General features: G+C 42.9%; 2 protein-coding genes across 2 annotated transcripts; both read right to left on the reverse strand.

The window, feature by feature from the left end:
* Window positions 1–10342: 10342 nt before the first annotated feature.
* On the reverse strand, window positions 10343–10729 carry LOC121389030 (tigger transposable element-derived protein 4-like). Its single transcript, XM_041520629.1, has one exon. It carries the CDS (start codon window positions 10727–10729, stop codon window positions 10343–10345), a length of 387 nt encoding a protein of 128 aa, XP_041376563.1.
* Window positions 10730–15380: 4651 nt separating this feature from the next.
* Window positions 15381–17479, reverse strand: LOC121378930 (carboxypeptidase Q-like). Its single transcript, XM_041507324.1, has one exon. The coding sequence runs from the start codon at window positions 17439–17441 to the stop codon at window positions 16011–16013; it is 1431 nt and encodes a 476-aa protein (XP_041363258.1). The 5' UTR covers window positions 17442–17479; the 3' UTR covers window positions 15381–16010.
* Between the last annotated feature and the right edge of the window lie 265 nt (window positions 17480–17744).

Genomic DNA, 17744 nt, shown 5'->3' on the forward strand with positions numbered 1-17744 from the left:
GTTTCCGGTAATCTGACGAAGTAAACTGTAGGATTCTTTGTTCTAAATATTATTAAAGCTTAACCAGTCATCCTAGAGGACCTAGGTAAACTGTAGGTTATTGTCTTTGTTGTGATAGGTACCAGTATTAATTCTGCATTACAAGGTTACTGAATAAGTAGTCAAGGGTTAATTAAAAATTAACCAAGTTAGGAATAGAGTTGTAATTGCTTTCTTAATTAAGTTCCCCTGGAAGCGTTTCTCAATTATCACACGTGTGGGTGTTGTGTCACGGTGAAGTGATTAGAATATTGTGTAAACTAGACACCTAGAGATTAACTAATTAAGTGATCAGTTCTGTGTTGTTATTATTTGTTGTTGTTAATTAACTACTGCGGCAGTACATTTGTCAGCGTAGTATTAATACAGATTCCAAAGTGTATTGTGTTTTAGTTGTGTTTTCTAGTGAACTAAACGTGCTATAATAATATATTCTTTATATAAGATCTTATCTCTGATCATACCTAGACGAGCCACACCAGGGTATAACCGCCCGTTACAGAGAGATCTAATAGATATACAGTTTTTTGATAATCGTGTTTCATTCAGTTACGGGTATTATAGGATCCCCGTGACACATGTACATGTATATTTACTCATGAGTTTACATTTTCGACATGATGAACGGAGTGGTAACCTACTCTACTGAAATGTGAATTTGACAACATTGGAAGAACGAGCCATCATCAAAAAGAAAGAAATGTTTTATTTAACGACGCACTCAACATATTTTCTTTACGGTCATATGGCATCGGACATATGGTTAAGGACCACACAGATATTGAGAGAGGAAAACCCGCTGTCGCCACTTCATGGGCTACTCTTTTCGATTAGCAGCAAGGGATCTTTTATATGCACAATACCTCAGACAGGGTGGTACATACCACGGACCTTGATATACCAGTCGTGGTGTAATGGTTAGTATGAGAAATAGCCTAGTGGGCCCACCGACGGGGATTGATCCTTGACCGACCGCGCATCAGGCGTGCGCTTTACCACTGAGCTATGTCCCACTCACAGTTACATATTAATGCATTGTTTTGTTTAGAACACCAGCGTCTCTATTATATATCCTTTATTTCTCGTCCTAGCCAGTGCACCACGACTTGTATATCAAACACCGTGGTAAGTGCTATCCTGTCTGTGGGATGGTACATATAAAAGATCATTTGCTACTAATGAAAACATGTAGCGGGTTTCCTCTATGACCGTATCAAAATGGCCATATGTTTGACACAGGCTTTCAAGCAAGATTTTGTAAAAAATAAGGGCTTTTTTTAGGGCAAAATTCTTTAAAAATAAGGGCTATTTTTAGGAATTTTTTGACAAAAATAAGGACTGAAATTCAATAATCAATATAAAAGAAAAACATTCTGTACTCACCTCCAAGGAGAACATAAATACAAAAGCTAATTACCAACTCAGAAGATCATGCCAATGGTCATCAACAGCGATATTCAGCATATCAATACAACCAGATTAAAGTAATCTGATATGGTGCAAATCCATGCTGAATATGATGCTGATAACCACCAAGATGTCTTCTGAGAAATACATTAATTCAACATTTTCATTATCTGAAAGTATACTAAGGCTAGATTTAATTAATTCCAACACTTATTTTATGTTGCATTTATAAAAAAAATTGAAAATTTGAAAATTTAGGATTTTCACCAAAAAATTAGGGCTTTTTAGGATTTTGAAGCTTTAATAAGGAATATTAGGGCTGCTGTCAAAAAATAAGGAAAATTAGGAAAATAAGGGCCCGCTTGCAAGCCTGTTGACATCCAATAGTCCATGATCAATAAATCAATGTCCCTCTAGCGGTGTTGTTAAACAAAACAAACTTTAAACTTTCTATTATATATCCAGTTTTTGTGTTTGTTTAATGTTTGTAGCATTTCGCATTAGATTTTCTTTTCCCCAACAATTTCGTACGTGCGAAATAACAATATAGAGCCTATTAGGAAAATAAAAAGAGGTTTGAGCTACTACAAACAGTATGGCGATAAAAACACACGGTCTTGGAGACACTGAGATTCAAAACAAGAACATTTATTTAAGTGTAATTTTAATAACAACAAACACCTTATTAGTCGGAAACATCTTACCAACGTAGCAAACTTAGGGCCAGTCTCTTTAAAAGAGATTTACTGACAGCCCTGTCGGAACCGGAGGGGGGCGGGGGCGGGGGGCAAAATGCATGGTTTTTTTGTGCTACTCAATATAAATAAAGATAAAAATCTAACTTGTGTCTCTCCACTGGAGACTGTGGCCTCCTCCACTGGAGACTGTGGCCCCCTCCACTGGAGTCTGTGGCCCCCTCCACTAGAGATTGTGCCCGATCACTTCAGATGTCGTTCCTACAAGCCTGATTGGTCAGAAAAATGTTTAAAGACAACCTTTACTAGTAATAGGACAAACCGCAATTAACGTTTACCGTCATTTAGAAAATATAGATGCTGGCTTCCATTAAAATATGCACCAGGTCGCCGATAGAACGTAGACGGACGCAGATCGACTAAAGCTAGGTTCATACTTCTCTGCCGACACTGGTCGACGGGTACTTGGCATACTCCGTCGTCATTCTGTTCATACTCAGTCCGCTTTCCTCAAGCTCGCCGTTCAACGAACGAGTGCATTTCGGAATTATCACGTGCGTTTTTTTACGGCTGACAATTCATACTTTGCACGTTGTTGTGACCCGCACTACAAATGGATTCATCATCAGATATATATATATATATACTCTTCAAAAGAAGAAACGCAAAACCACATTGTCGTAACATTTGGAGAATTGATTTAATTATTGAATGGTGAGTCCGATAATTACCAAATGTTGCAGGATTGTTCACAATTCACTCTAGTCCATTGTGAGTAAGTGATAGGACACACCACCAAGGTCAAGGTCATCTGGAGTCAATACCGGGTGTGGCCTCCGCGTGTGTTGACAACTGCCTGGCACCGCCTGCCCATTGAAGCAACCAGAGTACGGATGACGTCCCGGGGGATGGTGGCCCACTCGGCCTGCAAGGCTGCTGCCAGCTCGGGCAGGGTCTGGGGCTGTGGTTGTCGCTGTCGGAGGCGTCGGTCCAACTCGTCCCATAGATTCTCAATTGGGTTCAAATCCGGTGATATCGATGGCCAAGGAAGGACATTAATGTTGTTGTTCTGTAGGAAAGCCGTTGTGAGACGTGCTGTGTGAGGCCTGGCGTTGTCATGTTGGAACACTGCGTTGGCGTTGGCCATAACTGGAACGATGTGTGGCCGGAGGATCTGGTCAATGTAGCCCTGTGCATTCAGGATGCCCTGCACGTGGACCAGGTCAGTTCTGCCAGTGTGTGAGATGGCTGCCCACACCATGACACTACCCCCGCCGAATCTGTCCACTTCCTGCACGCAGTTTGCCGCATAACGTTCACCACGACGCCTATACACGCGACATCTTCCATCATGACGTCGGAGCAGAAATCGGGACTCGTCACTGAACCACACCGGTCTCCATCGCAGTTGAGGCCATTGTCGATGAATCTGGCACCACTGCAGTCGGAGTCGACGGTGTTGTGGTGTTAAGATGACACCTCGAACTGGACGTCTGGCACGAATTTCTACCTCACGTAGGCGGTTCCGTACGGTCTGGTCGGATATCCTGCGCAAACCTGGTATTGCTGCGGCTGTGGAGGTGGCAGTAGTCAATCGTTCCCGAAGGTGGCGTACCCGGATGTAGCGGTCCTGCCCGAGGGGTAGTGACCCGTGGTCGACCGGATCTAGGGAGGTCACGTGTTGATCCATGTTGCTGGTAACGGTCCCACAGTCTGGAGATGGTGCTTGGGGACACATGGAATGCCCTGGCAACGGCCGTTCTGGATTCGCCTGCGTCTAGTCGGCCGATGGCATTGTTTCTCTGCGGTTCACTGAGACGTGGCATGTCCTGGATTGTCAACTGTCGGCCAGATACAGAGGCCAGGCAAGCGAACACCCTGCACTTTTATACTGTCGGTGTTCATGTTGCACGTGCAGACAACGCACGTGCAGTGGTGACATGGTTTGCACGTGGCTGCGTTTTTGCGAATATTCACATTTTGGAACTTTATTGTACAGTAGCTGCGTTTTATCGAATGTAACCGTGGGAATGTGTTTGGGACATGCAATGACCTTATATTCACAAAGCATGAACCGGTAGGAAACATAAAATCGGAGTTATAACCCATTTGTACCCTTTTGCGTTTCTTTTTTTGAAGAGTATATATATATATATATATATATATATATATATATATATATATATATATATATATATATACTTCTTAAAGTATGTGATCTGAAAAATATCGCATACTTTGATTGCACTGAAAATGTAAGATATATATATATATAGTGAAACCCCACCTAACGACCACCCCGATTCTAAGACCACCCCACTAAACAGACCACTTTTTAGAAGACCGGAATATTTCCTTCATATTTAATAGTAAAAATTACCCGGTATTCAGACCACCTCGCTATTGCGGATTACGACCAGTAAAGTCAGTCCCGATCGTCGTTTTGCGTATATTTCGACCCCGCCAGTGCGACCAAATTACGATATGAATATCTCATATTTGTTCATTCCCAAGGCTGTTCAACAATAACTGATCTAAATTTAATGCTTGCTTTGTTTTAGCCGAGACTGGAACAGGTAACAGGAAGTAAAGTAAACACCAATGTTCTGTCTTTTGAAATGAATTAAAACTGTTAAAGAGAGATACACGTTTAAGTCGTTGAAAAACCGCCCATCGCAATCTGTTCACATAACCAACTTTCAGTTTCCGGAAAACATTGTCAACTGATTAATATTAATGAAGCGATGTAACGCGCTGATTGGCTGCAAGCCAGTCATCAGACTCTAGAGCCGACACTCATTCGGATTACGAGAACAGGCGTTCCACGCGTCAATTAAATAGCATTGTAACCAATAAACTGTCTATACAAATTGCAATAGCCATTCCAGCGGAAAGTCGCTATAATCACGTTTGATGTTGAAAGAAACGATACAGGTCAGAAGTCGGCATGACACGTGTTTAATGCTTATGTACCTGTTGTTTGAAGATACAGCCTAAATCTACCGAGTCTAATAAAATGTGTTAATGATAATTAGGACACAATAGAATAAATTTACCGACTAATTCACTAGGAAACAAAAGAAGTGTTGTTATCCGTTATTGAGATGTGTAATGACTGAGGCCACAAAGTGAGTTGTGGGTTGTTGTTTTTTTTGACCCTGTCGAAGTGAGGTAAACGGTAAACACTACGAATGCCGTATTTCTTCCGTTATATCGGCAGAGGTAATATCAACGTTTGAAATGGGAACCCTCAAAAAGGGTAAATCACGCTCTGAATTGACTTTGAAACAAAAAGTTACTTTAATAAATGACAGTCCAGGAAAAAGTCAACGCACGCTTGCAGAGAAATTCGGTATCGGAAAAAAGCAAGTACAGTTAATATTGAAAAGAAAGGCAGAGATTTTGGATGGCTACGAGAAAAATAAAGATAATGATCGAAAACGTTTATGTGTACCTTCTTCCGTAGAACAGCTGAATACATTAATGTGGGAATGGTTTCAACGCATGCGCGGTCAAGATGTGCCGATTTCAGGCCCCATGTTAAAAATGAAAGCTTTGAAATATGCAACTGAACTTGGAATTGCAGAAAGTGAGTTTAAGGCTTCAAATGGCTGGTTAAACAGATTCAGGCAACGACACATTTACATTGTACATTTCTTTTGTTGTTGTCTTTTTTTATCACTTTATACACAACGCAATTAAAATTTTAAAAACCTTCTAAATGTTAGTAATTCGGTAATAGGACCACCCCACTATTAAGACCAATTTTCATAAGTCCCACAGGTGGTCTTAATAGAGGAGTTTCACTGTATGTTACAGTCAATCATGGCCAGCCATTACGCAAAATGACTAAAGTGATTCAAGTCTTATTGTTGACACTTGTATACAGGCTTTTGGTCTTAAATATTGATAAAACCACATTTTAAGAACAAACAAGGATAAGTATATTGATTATACGATTTAAAATACTACTTAATAATAATTATTTATTATTATACAATAACTTAATATTCAACTTTTGCTATAGTTTCAGATTAAAGAATCTTATAGAAAATATGCTCAATAACATTTGAATATTACTAACAAACGTTTCTGGTAGTTAATGTTTCTCTGGTTTATTCTTAAACAAACAACACAAAATCTGCTATATTATTGATGTCTTGTTATCTAGGAGCTTCTTTCCATCCCTGATTAGTTATAATAGTTTGCTGGTTTATTCTCAAACCTAGCCTTGCTTTGTGTTTATAAAAGCAAATGGATTAAGTCATGGCTACTTTCAGTGGCTTCTTCTGATCCTTTAGTACAAATCTGTGATTACAGCACCATATGACTTTCATCTCTATAAAACTAAACATGTTTCTGGGGTTTACTCATATGTTCTTCCATTCGATTCTTGCACTTACCCAAGCTGACTTTCGAACAATGAAGTTGTTCTGCGAGAAGGTGGTGATTTTTCTCCCCCCCCCCCCTCCCCCACCCACCCTGGGAGCTGTACTGCGTGAATTTGGCTCATTAGCCAAATACCGCATCGAACACAACGGGGACAACGCTACGGTAACACTGTGTTACGGAGCTACTTCACCCACAGCGTATGGAAGACCAAGGAGGCGGCGACCGAAGACGTCTCAGCGGGGACCTAACTTGGCGGCTCAACCGCCAGGGGCAGTCCCTCCTGTTTCGAAACAGCGGACGAGACCAGCAGGAGCGACTCAGGGTGACCCAAACCCGGTGGCTAAACCACCGGGGGCGGATCATTCTGTACAACAGCCCGCCGTGACTCGACCCAAACACTCGCCAGGAGCGGACCAGGGGGAGTCTAAGCTGTCAGCTCAACTGACAGTGGCGATTCCTCCTGTCGACCCACCGGTGGATATGGACACAGGACACGTGGTTATCACTGAGCCCTCTGCCAGTCCACCAGCACCTCCGACTGTTGTTGTTGCTACAGCGACCAGGCGACCTGAACTTAAGAGGAGAAAGGTTTCGTCGGCGCCCGAACCGGAACCGGAACCGTCAGACTCCTCTAAGTGGTCGCTCGTCTGCAACCAGCTACCAGCCAAGTACCGGGGGGCGGTCATCGGAGACTTCTCTGACACCTCACTCCTGATGTCGCAATGTTGGTCAGATGACCACTGGCGTCATCTACCCACGGGACAAGGCAAATACCAACTGCAATATGGCATGAGCGAATACAGCAAAGACCTAATTGTGATTGCGCAACAGGACGGTCTCTACTTGCAAGGTCACCTGACCCGAGAGATGCCCAACTCTACGATTCATCGCATCCTTAAGATCGTACTCCGGGGAATTTACAAGGGAGCACTCAAAAGAAATCTCGACTTGCTACACGCCAACCTTCCCCACTTCAAACCTGAACCGACCATCAACTCTCCATGAGTCCTGCTGCGCCAACCTTTCCTAGGACAGGTATCAACCTCTTTTTTGGGGCTAGTTAGACTTTAAACGTTTTGGAAGCAGTTCAAAATTCTTATGTTTATTTTTTTATAAGTAGTCTAACGCATTTTACTTTGGCGCCCGTTCAATTGCTCAAAATCACCTTTAAAACCTTTTGGCTGAGCAGTCTTAACTATTTTGGGTTAAATTTTAGAGTCCGGACATGTATTTGGATGCAGTTACTCTTTGTAGACTTAGGTAAAATACAGGCTTCACCGAGGAATCGAAATTCAGCCAATCAGAGCACGGCTCCCACTCGGTGTACTTCAAGTTTGCGAAGTGTCTGCTATTTGGTCCGCGCTCGCGTTGACCTTACTAAATGGCTTTTTTCCAAATTCCGCCCACCTCAAACTTACACCCCCCCCCCCCCCCCCCTCCTGCTCCGGAGTTAGTCACTGGCGAAGTCAGAGGCTAAATCCGTGGTGGGCGTGCCTGAACCTTCGTGGATAGGGGCACGTTAATAGAGTTTCCAGTCCAGTCCATATGTTCTTCCACTCTAGTGTTGTACTGCAATGCGTCAAGACGTGTGCCTTTGTTTGCTGCAATTACCCCCCCCCCCCCCCCAAACTGGGGGGAACTGATCGAAACCTTGTTGGCGTACCGAGTCGCACACCGTGACCTTGGTGTACGGCGACCGGGTACAGAAGAAGTGACGATGGAGGAAGAGGAGACGTGCGCCAGGGGCGACGCACGGGGGGGGGGGGGGGGGGCAACACCGGTGGCTAAACTGCCAACAGCGGCTCCTTCTGCTCCGTCGCCTAACGCCGCCCATCCGAGGAGGAAGACTAGATCGGAAGATGCGCCAGCCCCGGATGCTCCAGCTTCACCCACAATGGACCAGGACGACTTGAACACAACCATCTGTGACACGCCGTACCAGCGACCAACTCCACCGGCCCCTACTTCAGCGTTTCCGGCTGTGTCGCCGATTTTACAGGCGACACACGTTGAGACACAGGCCCGGAAGACGGCTGTTGTGAAGCGGAAGGTAACCACTCCCCCGAGTGGCTACCAAGCCAAACTAAGCCAACCATCACAGCCGCCGAAACCAGACATTGGACAAGTTGAGCAATGGTCACTGCAGTCCGGCCGTCTCCAACAGCGCTACGCTCAACTTGTCAAGCTGATCTTAGAGGACGTCCGCAAGCTCATCAGCATGTCCAAGCACGAGGCCTACCAGCACTTACCAACGAGCCGTGCTGAAGGGGACTTTGCCTTTCATCGCGTCAAGCTGCAGGAGGGACGAAACGCAGTATGCGTCACCATACGCCGGACCGGATTATATCACCAAGGGCTACTACACCGCGTCGGGGAAAGACTACCGTCCCATCGCCAGAAGTTTAGCGGCCTCCGCGTACCGGCAGTACCTCCCGCAGCTTGACGTCACCGACTTCATCGGCACACCTTAGGCGGCGCCCACCTACCAACCTCCTTCACCTCCGCGAGTATGGACTTAGTCAGACTTTAACTTTTTTTGCCGCCATTTCAAAACATTTGTTTATTTTTTTGTAAACAGTCTGGAACCCTTTATTTTTGGCAGTCCGTCTAAATTGCTCCAATCACCTTCAACTTTGGATGAACAGTCTAATTTTTGGTTTGGCCTCTAATTGATCCCAGACATGGTTATTCCCAACTTACTAAATTTTTCCAAATTCCGCCCACCTCAAACTTATCCCCACCCACCCATACTATGCCGGAATTGGTCACTGGCGAAGTCAGAGGCTAAGTCCGGGGTAGGCGTGCCTGAACCTTCATTGGATATGGGCACGTAAAAACAGTTCCCATTCCCATAAGTTCTTCTGTTGCAACCAATACATGATGGCAGAGTGAGCATGATCTTATATCTGCCGTATTCCATTTACCAACCGTCCTAGAACATACAACTGCAAGTGGGAGACAGGGACAGGGATGTGTTAGGTGTAACTGTGCTGGTCCTAAGAGATGCGAGTCCAATCGTTGAAAATGTATCAAAACCAAAATTCAATGTTCCAGTCGTTGTCATGGTAGCCTTGTGTGCAAAAACAAGTGACCTTTCTATACCAATATGTTACTTTCATGATTTGACACGGACTACTTGGTAACATTCAACTTCATCTTCATGTACAACTTCTGAAATGATTTAATTTGAATTTAATGAAAGCGTTACATTAGGACTTGAGTGGTGTGGTATTATAGATAGCACTTTAGTCATTTGGCGTAATGGCTGTCATGATTTTCAGTCATTTCGTGAAATGCCTGGAATTTTCAGTCATTTCGCTTATTGCCTGGTGGTCACAGGCACTTTGTGAAATGGCTGATTTGTTTAGATATTACGTGTAATGACTGGTTTCACAGATTGACTGTAACATATACATATACATATATATATATATATATATATATATATATATATATATATATATATATATATATATATATATATATATACAGTCGAACCTGTCTATGGCGGCCACTCGTGGGTCATGACAAAAGTGGCCGCCATAGAGGTGGCCGCCGTATGCAGGTCATATATAAGTCCGAATTTTTAAAAACAATTACACGTATGTTGCAATATAACTATTAAGGAGGCATATACATGTGCAAAAACGTAATTAAAAACAAGACAAAAAATTATCATCTATATGAAATTTTATTAAGTGAAAAAGAGAATATTTAACAAACAACAGAATAATGGAGCACTGTTCTGCGCATTAAAGTCACTGATTATCCTTTAATGTTCACTTGCTAAAGAAGTCACGTATCTTGCTTTATTTGCACGAATCCAGCCACCCATTTGACACTTTGAAACTCGCTATTCCCAAATCTTCGGCAAATTTTAACGTCTTCTCCTTAATCAGTGGACCGCTGACATTAATTCTACGAGCAGTGGCATCTTGGAACCATTTCCAAACCAAAATGTTAATATCCTCATTGCCTGTAAGTTTTCTCTGCCTTTTTCTGTCAGAGGGCTGGTTGTTATCATAATCTGCCAACACCTCCGCTTTTCTCTTTAAAATGCCATCAATCTGAGTTCTACCCACCCCGAAATGTTCAGCAATTTTTCTAGCACTCAATTTGTCTTTCTCTGATTTTTTAATGACCTCTACTCTCTGTTCCAACGTTAACGCGATCGGCTTACTGGGTTTAGGTGGCATTTTGAAAATAAATATCAGAAATAAACTGCAGCAGTATTTAATTCCTTCTAGAGTTGACACGTTTAACTCCAGTTGTTTTAGGCTGGATACCCTCTTATCAACTGCGTTTAATGACCACCGCCGATGACTAGTACATCGCACCGTTAATCCAGATTAAAAACACTTGTTAATTAACGAACACAGCTAAGCGACCGACGACCTTTAAAGGACCGCTGTTTATCAAGGCAATTGGTTATATCAACAAAAACATCTTACGTTTTTTTTTACGATTGCCGACATTTCTTTATAACTTGCACTAAAAAACAATTGTGGCCGCGATAGCAGGTTCATTTTTGTTTTTTTATGACAAAAGTGTTTCCGCTGGCCGCGCTGAGCAGGTGGTTGCCATATAGAGGTAAAATATATAGTAAAATTCATTGGGGGGACCTCAGGGTGGCCGCCATGGACAGGTGGCCGCGAAGGCAGGTTTTACCATATATATATATATATATATATATATATATATATATATATATATATATATATACACACACAGTTATGCATATTTGCACGGTTTCTATTTTTGTCATATGACAACAGAACATGTACATAACTACATGGTACTGATAATGGTCTACCTAATTTCTATGGATGTGTTAAAAACATATTATCCATAGTGTTTAATTGAATTTTTTTTTTTTAACCTACATGTAATATTTGTACGACGTGAATGCTTACCGACATTTTAATATACTTTTACATACCTAAATAAATTAACATGTATGCTTAATGACATAGATGTGCAAAGTTTGTCATTTCAAAGGGTTTTATAAGCAGTATTACATAATTTTATACAAAAATTATTATTTATGCAGGAAAATAAGGTATGATTGGGACCTCAACAGTAGAATTGTCACTAACAACAATGTAGTTTCATACGAAAGGGGCTTAAGTTATAATTCATGACTGAATTGAAAAACAGATTTTAGATTTGATATACCTGGATAGGTCCCCATGTGTTTCTCTATGTTTTACATGGTCGGATAGGAAAGTTAGTTGGTCGTAGTATTTCCATTTGTGTTTTTTTGTTTTTAATAACAGGATCTCCACTTCTTCCCTCGTTGGACCGTTTACATTTGGTGTATTGATCCCGCAAATACTTCCATCTATCTTTCATTTCCCACCACGATCTTTATTTTAAAAATACTGCCTACTGCAATCCACGATTGTTCTGTCCGTCAATGGTCCCTGTATTCTGGTAAACTGGTATCATACAGGTTTGGATACTTACGAACTTCGTTAATGAGAAATTCGTTTTCTATTGAAAAAAAGGAACTTTTTTAACGCCAGCCATCTTTATTTTTACCTCAACAAAGCAGAAACGCAATGCGCAAAAAGATAAATATAATTAATCTCGGGCGGATTGGAAACGGATCAAGCGTGCGAACGCTGAAAACGTGTCAGTTTCACTCGCTTTGCTACGTCATCTTGTGTGCGCCTTACGCGCGAGTTTGTTCCACGGATTTTTTTTTTTTTCCCGGCAACCTTGCGACCGGCCTCGGTGGCGTCGTGGTTAGGCCATCGGTCTACAGGCTGGTAAGTACTGGGTTCGGATCCCAGTCGGGGCATGGGATTTTTAATCCAGATACCGACTCTAAACCCTGAGTGAGTGCTCCGCAAGGCTCAATGGGTAGGTGTAAACCACTTGCACCGACCAGTGATCCATAACTGGTTCAACAAAGGCCATGGTTTGTGCTATCCTGCCTGTGGGAAGCGCAAATAAAAGATCCTTTGCTGCTAATCAGAAAGAGTAGCCCATGAAGTGGCGACAGCGGGTTTCCTCTCAAAATCTGTGTGGTCCTTAACCATATGTCTGACGCCATATAACCGTAAATAAAATGTGTTGAGTGCGTCGTTAAATAAAGCCACATGTCGGCGGAATGTCGCGGACAAGTCGCCATATGTCGGTTGAAGTCGTACACATGTCGTAGCATGTCGTCACTACTCGCATATTGTCGGGAAGTGCCTACGAGAATTTTAAACTGTTTAAAATTCTCGCCGTCCTAGGTCTTCTCGTATCAATCTCGCAACTCACTCGTACATTGTCGTACAACTGTCGTACTCATTGTCGCCTCTTGTCGCGTGTTCTTGAGTGATCTCGCTGTCCCAAAACAACTGCCGAGTCATGGCGACATAGTACGATATAAGACGAGTAACGTACGACATGCTGCGACATAGCACGATATTTATTCCGAGATAGGGCGAGTTCACTACGACAACTTCAGCTCCTTGTGAAATGGTGTAATTGTATACGCATGAATATTAAGTAAGTGAATGACAATATTAACAAAATGCGCAATGAACTGACTAAGTTTACATGTCTGATCACTTGAAAGTTTCAGATCTTCGGTAGATTTAATATTGAAGACGGTATTCATGATTAAGTGGTCAGTCTTTACTATCAAATCTATTAAAAATTCCACAAACACTAATGTTCACGACAATGCACTATACCTTTTAAAATATCTTGCAGAATTTTAAATCATGTCATTCTGCCAAGGCACTGCTCCTACGGGGCTGTTGTAGTACTCCTTCAGGTACTGTCTCTACTGTGGCCAGCCTTTGTTGCTAAATTTCCTCTCTGGCCGAGTCCTAGGTTGGGCATGTTGAGACCATTCCTCCATTCACCGGGTATGATGCTGTGGTCTGCCTTCTCCTGGTCCATGAGAGAATTTTGCGCAATTGGATAGCGCAGCCTCATCAGATTGTGAAGACTGCAGCAGGCCAGTACGATGGTTTGTACTGTTAGTGGTTCTTGTCGCATGGTGGTCAGGGTGCACTGGAATCGATTGGCCAATATGCCAAAAGCATTCTCCACAATTCTTCTCACTCTGGAGAGACGGTAGTTGAAGATGCGCTCTTCCCGTGATAGGTTCCTCTTGGAAAAAGGTTTCATCATCTATGTCCGGAGCGCAAAAGCATTATCACCCACGATGGAGTAGTGCATGTCCTGATCATCATGTGGCAGTGGTCCAGGTGCTGTGAAGTTAATGTCACTGATGTCAATGGCATCCTTTAACGCCGAAGAGTTAAACACTTAGGCATCTGATGCAGACCCATTTTTCCCAACATCTACCCACAGGAATTTATAGTCGGCATCAACAAGGGCTAGCATGACGATCGAGAAGAATCCCTTGTAGTTATGATACAGGGATCCACTGTCTTTTGGACACTGATGACTATGTGTTTCCCATCTAGCGCTCCCAAGGCATGATGAAAGTTCCACCGAGATGAAAATTTCTGGGCAACGTCCAGCCATTCTTCCCGTGTGGTAGGAGTGGTTATCACTTCGTCTGCAAATTCATCAATGATGGCCTGACACACTTCCCGTACCGTGAGGGAGATGGTATTGTGTGTCACTCTGAACCCATACTGAGGCTCTTGTAGCTTTCTCCTGTGGCCATGTGCCTGAGGGTGATGACCAGCTTCAATCCAGGTTTCAGGGCGTCTCTATACCACGTGTCCTGTTTCAGCATCCTAGGAGTAAGTCTCTGTTCCAGCTCTCTGAACATTTCAGGTGGGACTCTAAGGAAGTTGGTGAAAGCATCATGGTCTTCAATCTCAAGTTCATGCATCAGGCGATCATAGTGCCCAACGTCGTTTTGCCTCATGATCCATGGCCTGACCCAAAATCTTCTAGGGGCTCTCCTCCTTCTTCCTCCGTCTCTGTTGGAGCAACTGTGCGAGGCCGAGGTCAATTTCAGCATGATCTTCCTCCAGTTCCAACAGTAGTTGAAGGCGTCTTTGTGAAGGTTGCAGGGTCATGCTGTTTCCTCATCGGCAACCAACGAGACTATGACCATTGGTCAGTGGTCCTATATATACCGAAAATTCTGCTGAACTCGTACAGAACTCGCATTTTATCGTACAAGGTCGAACGAATATCGTACTATATCGTAGTAAACTTGCATTAAGTCGTACGAATGTCGCAATATATCGTACCACATTGTACAAAATCGTACCTACTCGTACAAGTCTCTTACAAACTCGTACAAACACGAATATCGAACTATCGCAGGATTTTCGTACGAATGTTGTAGAAACTCCTACCAATTCGTAATAGTCTCGTACTATTTCGCCAAACATATCGTAGAGATATCGTGGTACACTTGTGTTAATATTTTGACCACAAATTCGGCTGACAACTCGTGGCCATCCGCGGCGATTTATGGCGAGTTTATCTCGCCGTATATCGCCGCGTGTCGTAGGGAAACTCGGGACAGTGTGACACTCCCTTTAAGACGAAAGAAATTGTTATGGGAGCACGGTCGCAGACGGTCTGGATGAATGAACGAATGAACAAACGAACGTTTCATGAACGACATCCTGCGTCGGATCGTCAACCGTCTGAGGCCCAAAACACACCGGATCGGGGTCTGGGTCTGGCGACTATGTTACCAGTTCAAAATGAAACGCACTGAATCGAAATGAATGTGACAAAATACACCGCGTCTGTGCCGTCGTCAACAACAGATCTGGCAACATCTATATTATAGTTATAACATGCGGTATATTTTCACACTACCAGACCCGTAGCTGTGCAATGTCCGAACCTTGGGGGGGGGGGGGGGGGGGGGGTGTAATTTTTCTTAATAAATAACAGGAAAATATATATTAAGCAATGTGAAATACTCGTATTTATTGTTGATATTTATAGAAGAAAATATATCAAAAGAAATGAACGCAGTCAATTATATTGATAGCACGTAACAGATACGGACGCAGACGTCAAAATACATCACACTCTCCAGACTCAAGACTGTTTTGGGCCGGAGATGATATATTGTGGTCTAATATAGGGTTATATTAGACCCACTACCATATAAAGATGGAATAAATATTGTTTAAAATAAAAACAGAGAAAGAAACTGTTATTTTCTGCGAATTTATCGATGTATAACAGTCAGAAATTGTGTAAAATCGCTAAAGCTCGTGAGAACTGAAAATTATTTCACTAGGGACATAAATTTGATAATAACTGGTAACTCGTTTAATTATTATCCTCTATATTATTTGGAGTCTGTCGGTAACGTGTCAGATTGTATCGAAACCAAATTTATAATTTTTCAAAGACAAAAAAATAGTTAGCTAAATAGTAATTATATTTGAAATTAAAAAACAAAAAACTAACATTTAAAAACACAACCAAAACATATCAACATACACAAATAACGGCAAACCATAAAGCAATGCTGTTACGTATACAAAATAATAACAATAATATTCAATGAAATCTATTAATTCAGTGTACATTAAATTTTGTACGCGTGTGTCTCGGTAACATATCATCTAAGTCTGCAACTACGTAGGCAACTACAGACCACAGCGCAGAAACCATGTTCATGGCAACAGGGTCTTGAACTGTCATCGTGTCAGCATCTGTGTGATGGAAGTAGAAGTATTTCTCATTCTCGTTGTACAAGCTACCGCCTGGCACCCCCGCCGCCATAAAACCTGCCACATCTCCAGAATCCGCAGGAGACACCAGGCTACTTGCATTTATGGGCGCTAACAATTTGAGCACTTCTGCCATCACGGCGGTAGCTGCCTTGTTCCCGGAAAACTGTAATCCACGAGGTGTGAACGTGCCACCATCCGACTCCATAACGAGGTCATAATTTCTGACGTCATCACTGTGCTTGCTCCAGTACGATTTACCTCCCACGTGACCTTGTTCCTCTCCCGTCCACAGAACAACCCGCAATGTCCTCTTTGGTCTGAGATTAAGCTGTCGAATCAGCGAAAGAGCTTGCCATGATATGAAAGCTCCCCCACCGTCGTCCATGGCCCCCTGGCCGACATCCCAACTGTCAAGATGGCCGCTCACAAGAACCACCTGTTCTGGGTGAGTCCTTCCTTTGATTTCTGCTACAGTATTTCGCGATATGGCTGAACGATTCATCGTTTTGGCGTCCATTGTTAGGCGGACGATGATTTTGTTTCCTCTTTTGGACATCCTGTGCATCATTTCGGCATCTTCGACAGTGATGCAAGCCGTCGGGATTTTAGGAACACCAGCTGCGTAGTCCTGCAACCCTGTGTGCGGGCTGTATATTGAAAAGTCTGTCACACTTCTAATGAGAGAAGCCACGGCTCCGACTTTAGCTGCCTCCACTGCTCCGTTCTCTCTATACGCCACAGTGGTTCCATAATCCACGAAGTCTTCATTGTAGACGACGATCTTTCCTTTAGCTTCTGATGCTCTAGCGTGCAGCTCCTTGAAGGATTTCACCACAATTACTTCACCAGTGACTCCACCTGGCGGCGTGCCTATGCTACTGCCGAGTCCTAATATCGACATGCGGTGTAACCGTGGTGATAGCATTATAGCAGATTCGTTCCCACGAACCCAGTGAGGAACTTCCACCGGCTCCCCGTGCACGTTGTCTAATCCGTCGTTTTTCAGTGCATCCATCATGTAGTCGATAGCATGTTCCAGGTTGTCGGAACCAGATATTCTGCTCCCGAATTTATCCACGAATGTCGCCAGTCTGTCGTACGACTGATTCTGGGCTTTTCCGTACAGCGAAAGTTTGATGATTGCGTTTGCAATATTTGTGTAATTCTTTATTTCATCTTTGATTCGATCGAAAGCAAACGATTCACCCCCATCGTCATTGCTACCGCCTATAATATACAATTCACTTATTAACAGGAAAACTAGGAAGATCATTTTTATTTAAGTTTCTAAACCTGAGCCTACACCTTTTCCGCATTGGGTCCCGTGACAGATTTAAATAGAAAGGTCATTCGGGCGATTGACGAATCATACCGGAATTGGAAAATTGGCCGTAGAATGCAGACATATTTGAGACTCAACCGACAAGCATACAGTGTTGATAGTTTGGGGAATACAGGATCAGCTCTACCCATAAAAACCAAGCACCACGATTAGTTTATCGAAGATTGAATACATATATATTATGCCTTCGATACTGTTGTCACACAAACAGTTCTGCTTCGATGTCTTTAATTA

Source organism: Gigantopelta aegis, chromosome 2 (assembly GCF_016097555.1).
Source record: "Gigantopelta aegis isolate Gae_Host chromosome 2, Gae_host_genome, whole genome shotgun sequence".
In the NCBI taxonomy this organism is placed as follows: domain Eukaryota; kingdom Metazoa; phylum Mollusca; class Gastropoda; order Neomphalida; family Peltospiridae; genus Gigantopelta; species Gigantopelta aegis.

What these genes read in the sequence shown, in the direction of transcription:
- LOC121389030 (XM_041520629.1), bottom strand. Translation starts at nt 10,729, where the DNA reads ATGCCACCTAAACCCAGTAAGCCGATCGCGTTAACGTTGGAACAGAGA.
- LOC121378930 (XM_041507324.1), bottom strand. Translation starts at nt 17,441, where the DNA reads ATGATCTTCCTAGTTTTCCTGTTAATAAGTGAATTGTATATTATAGGC.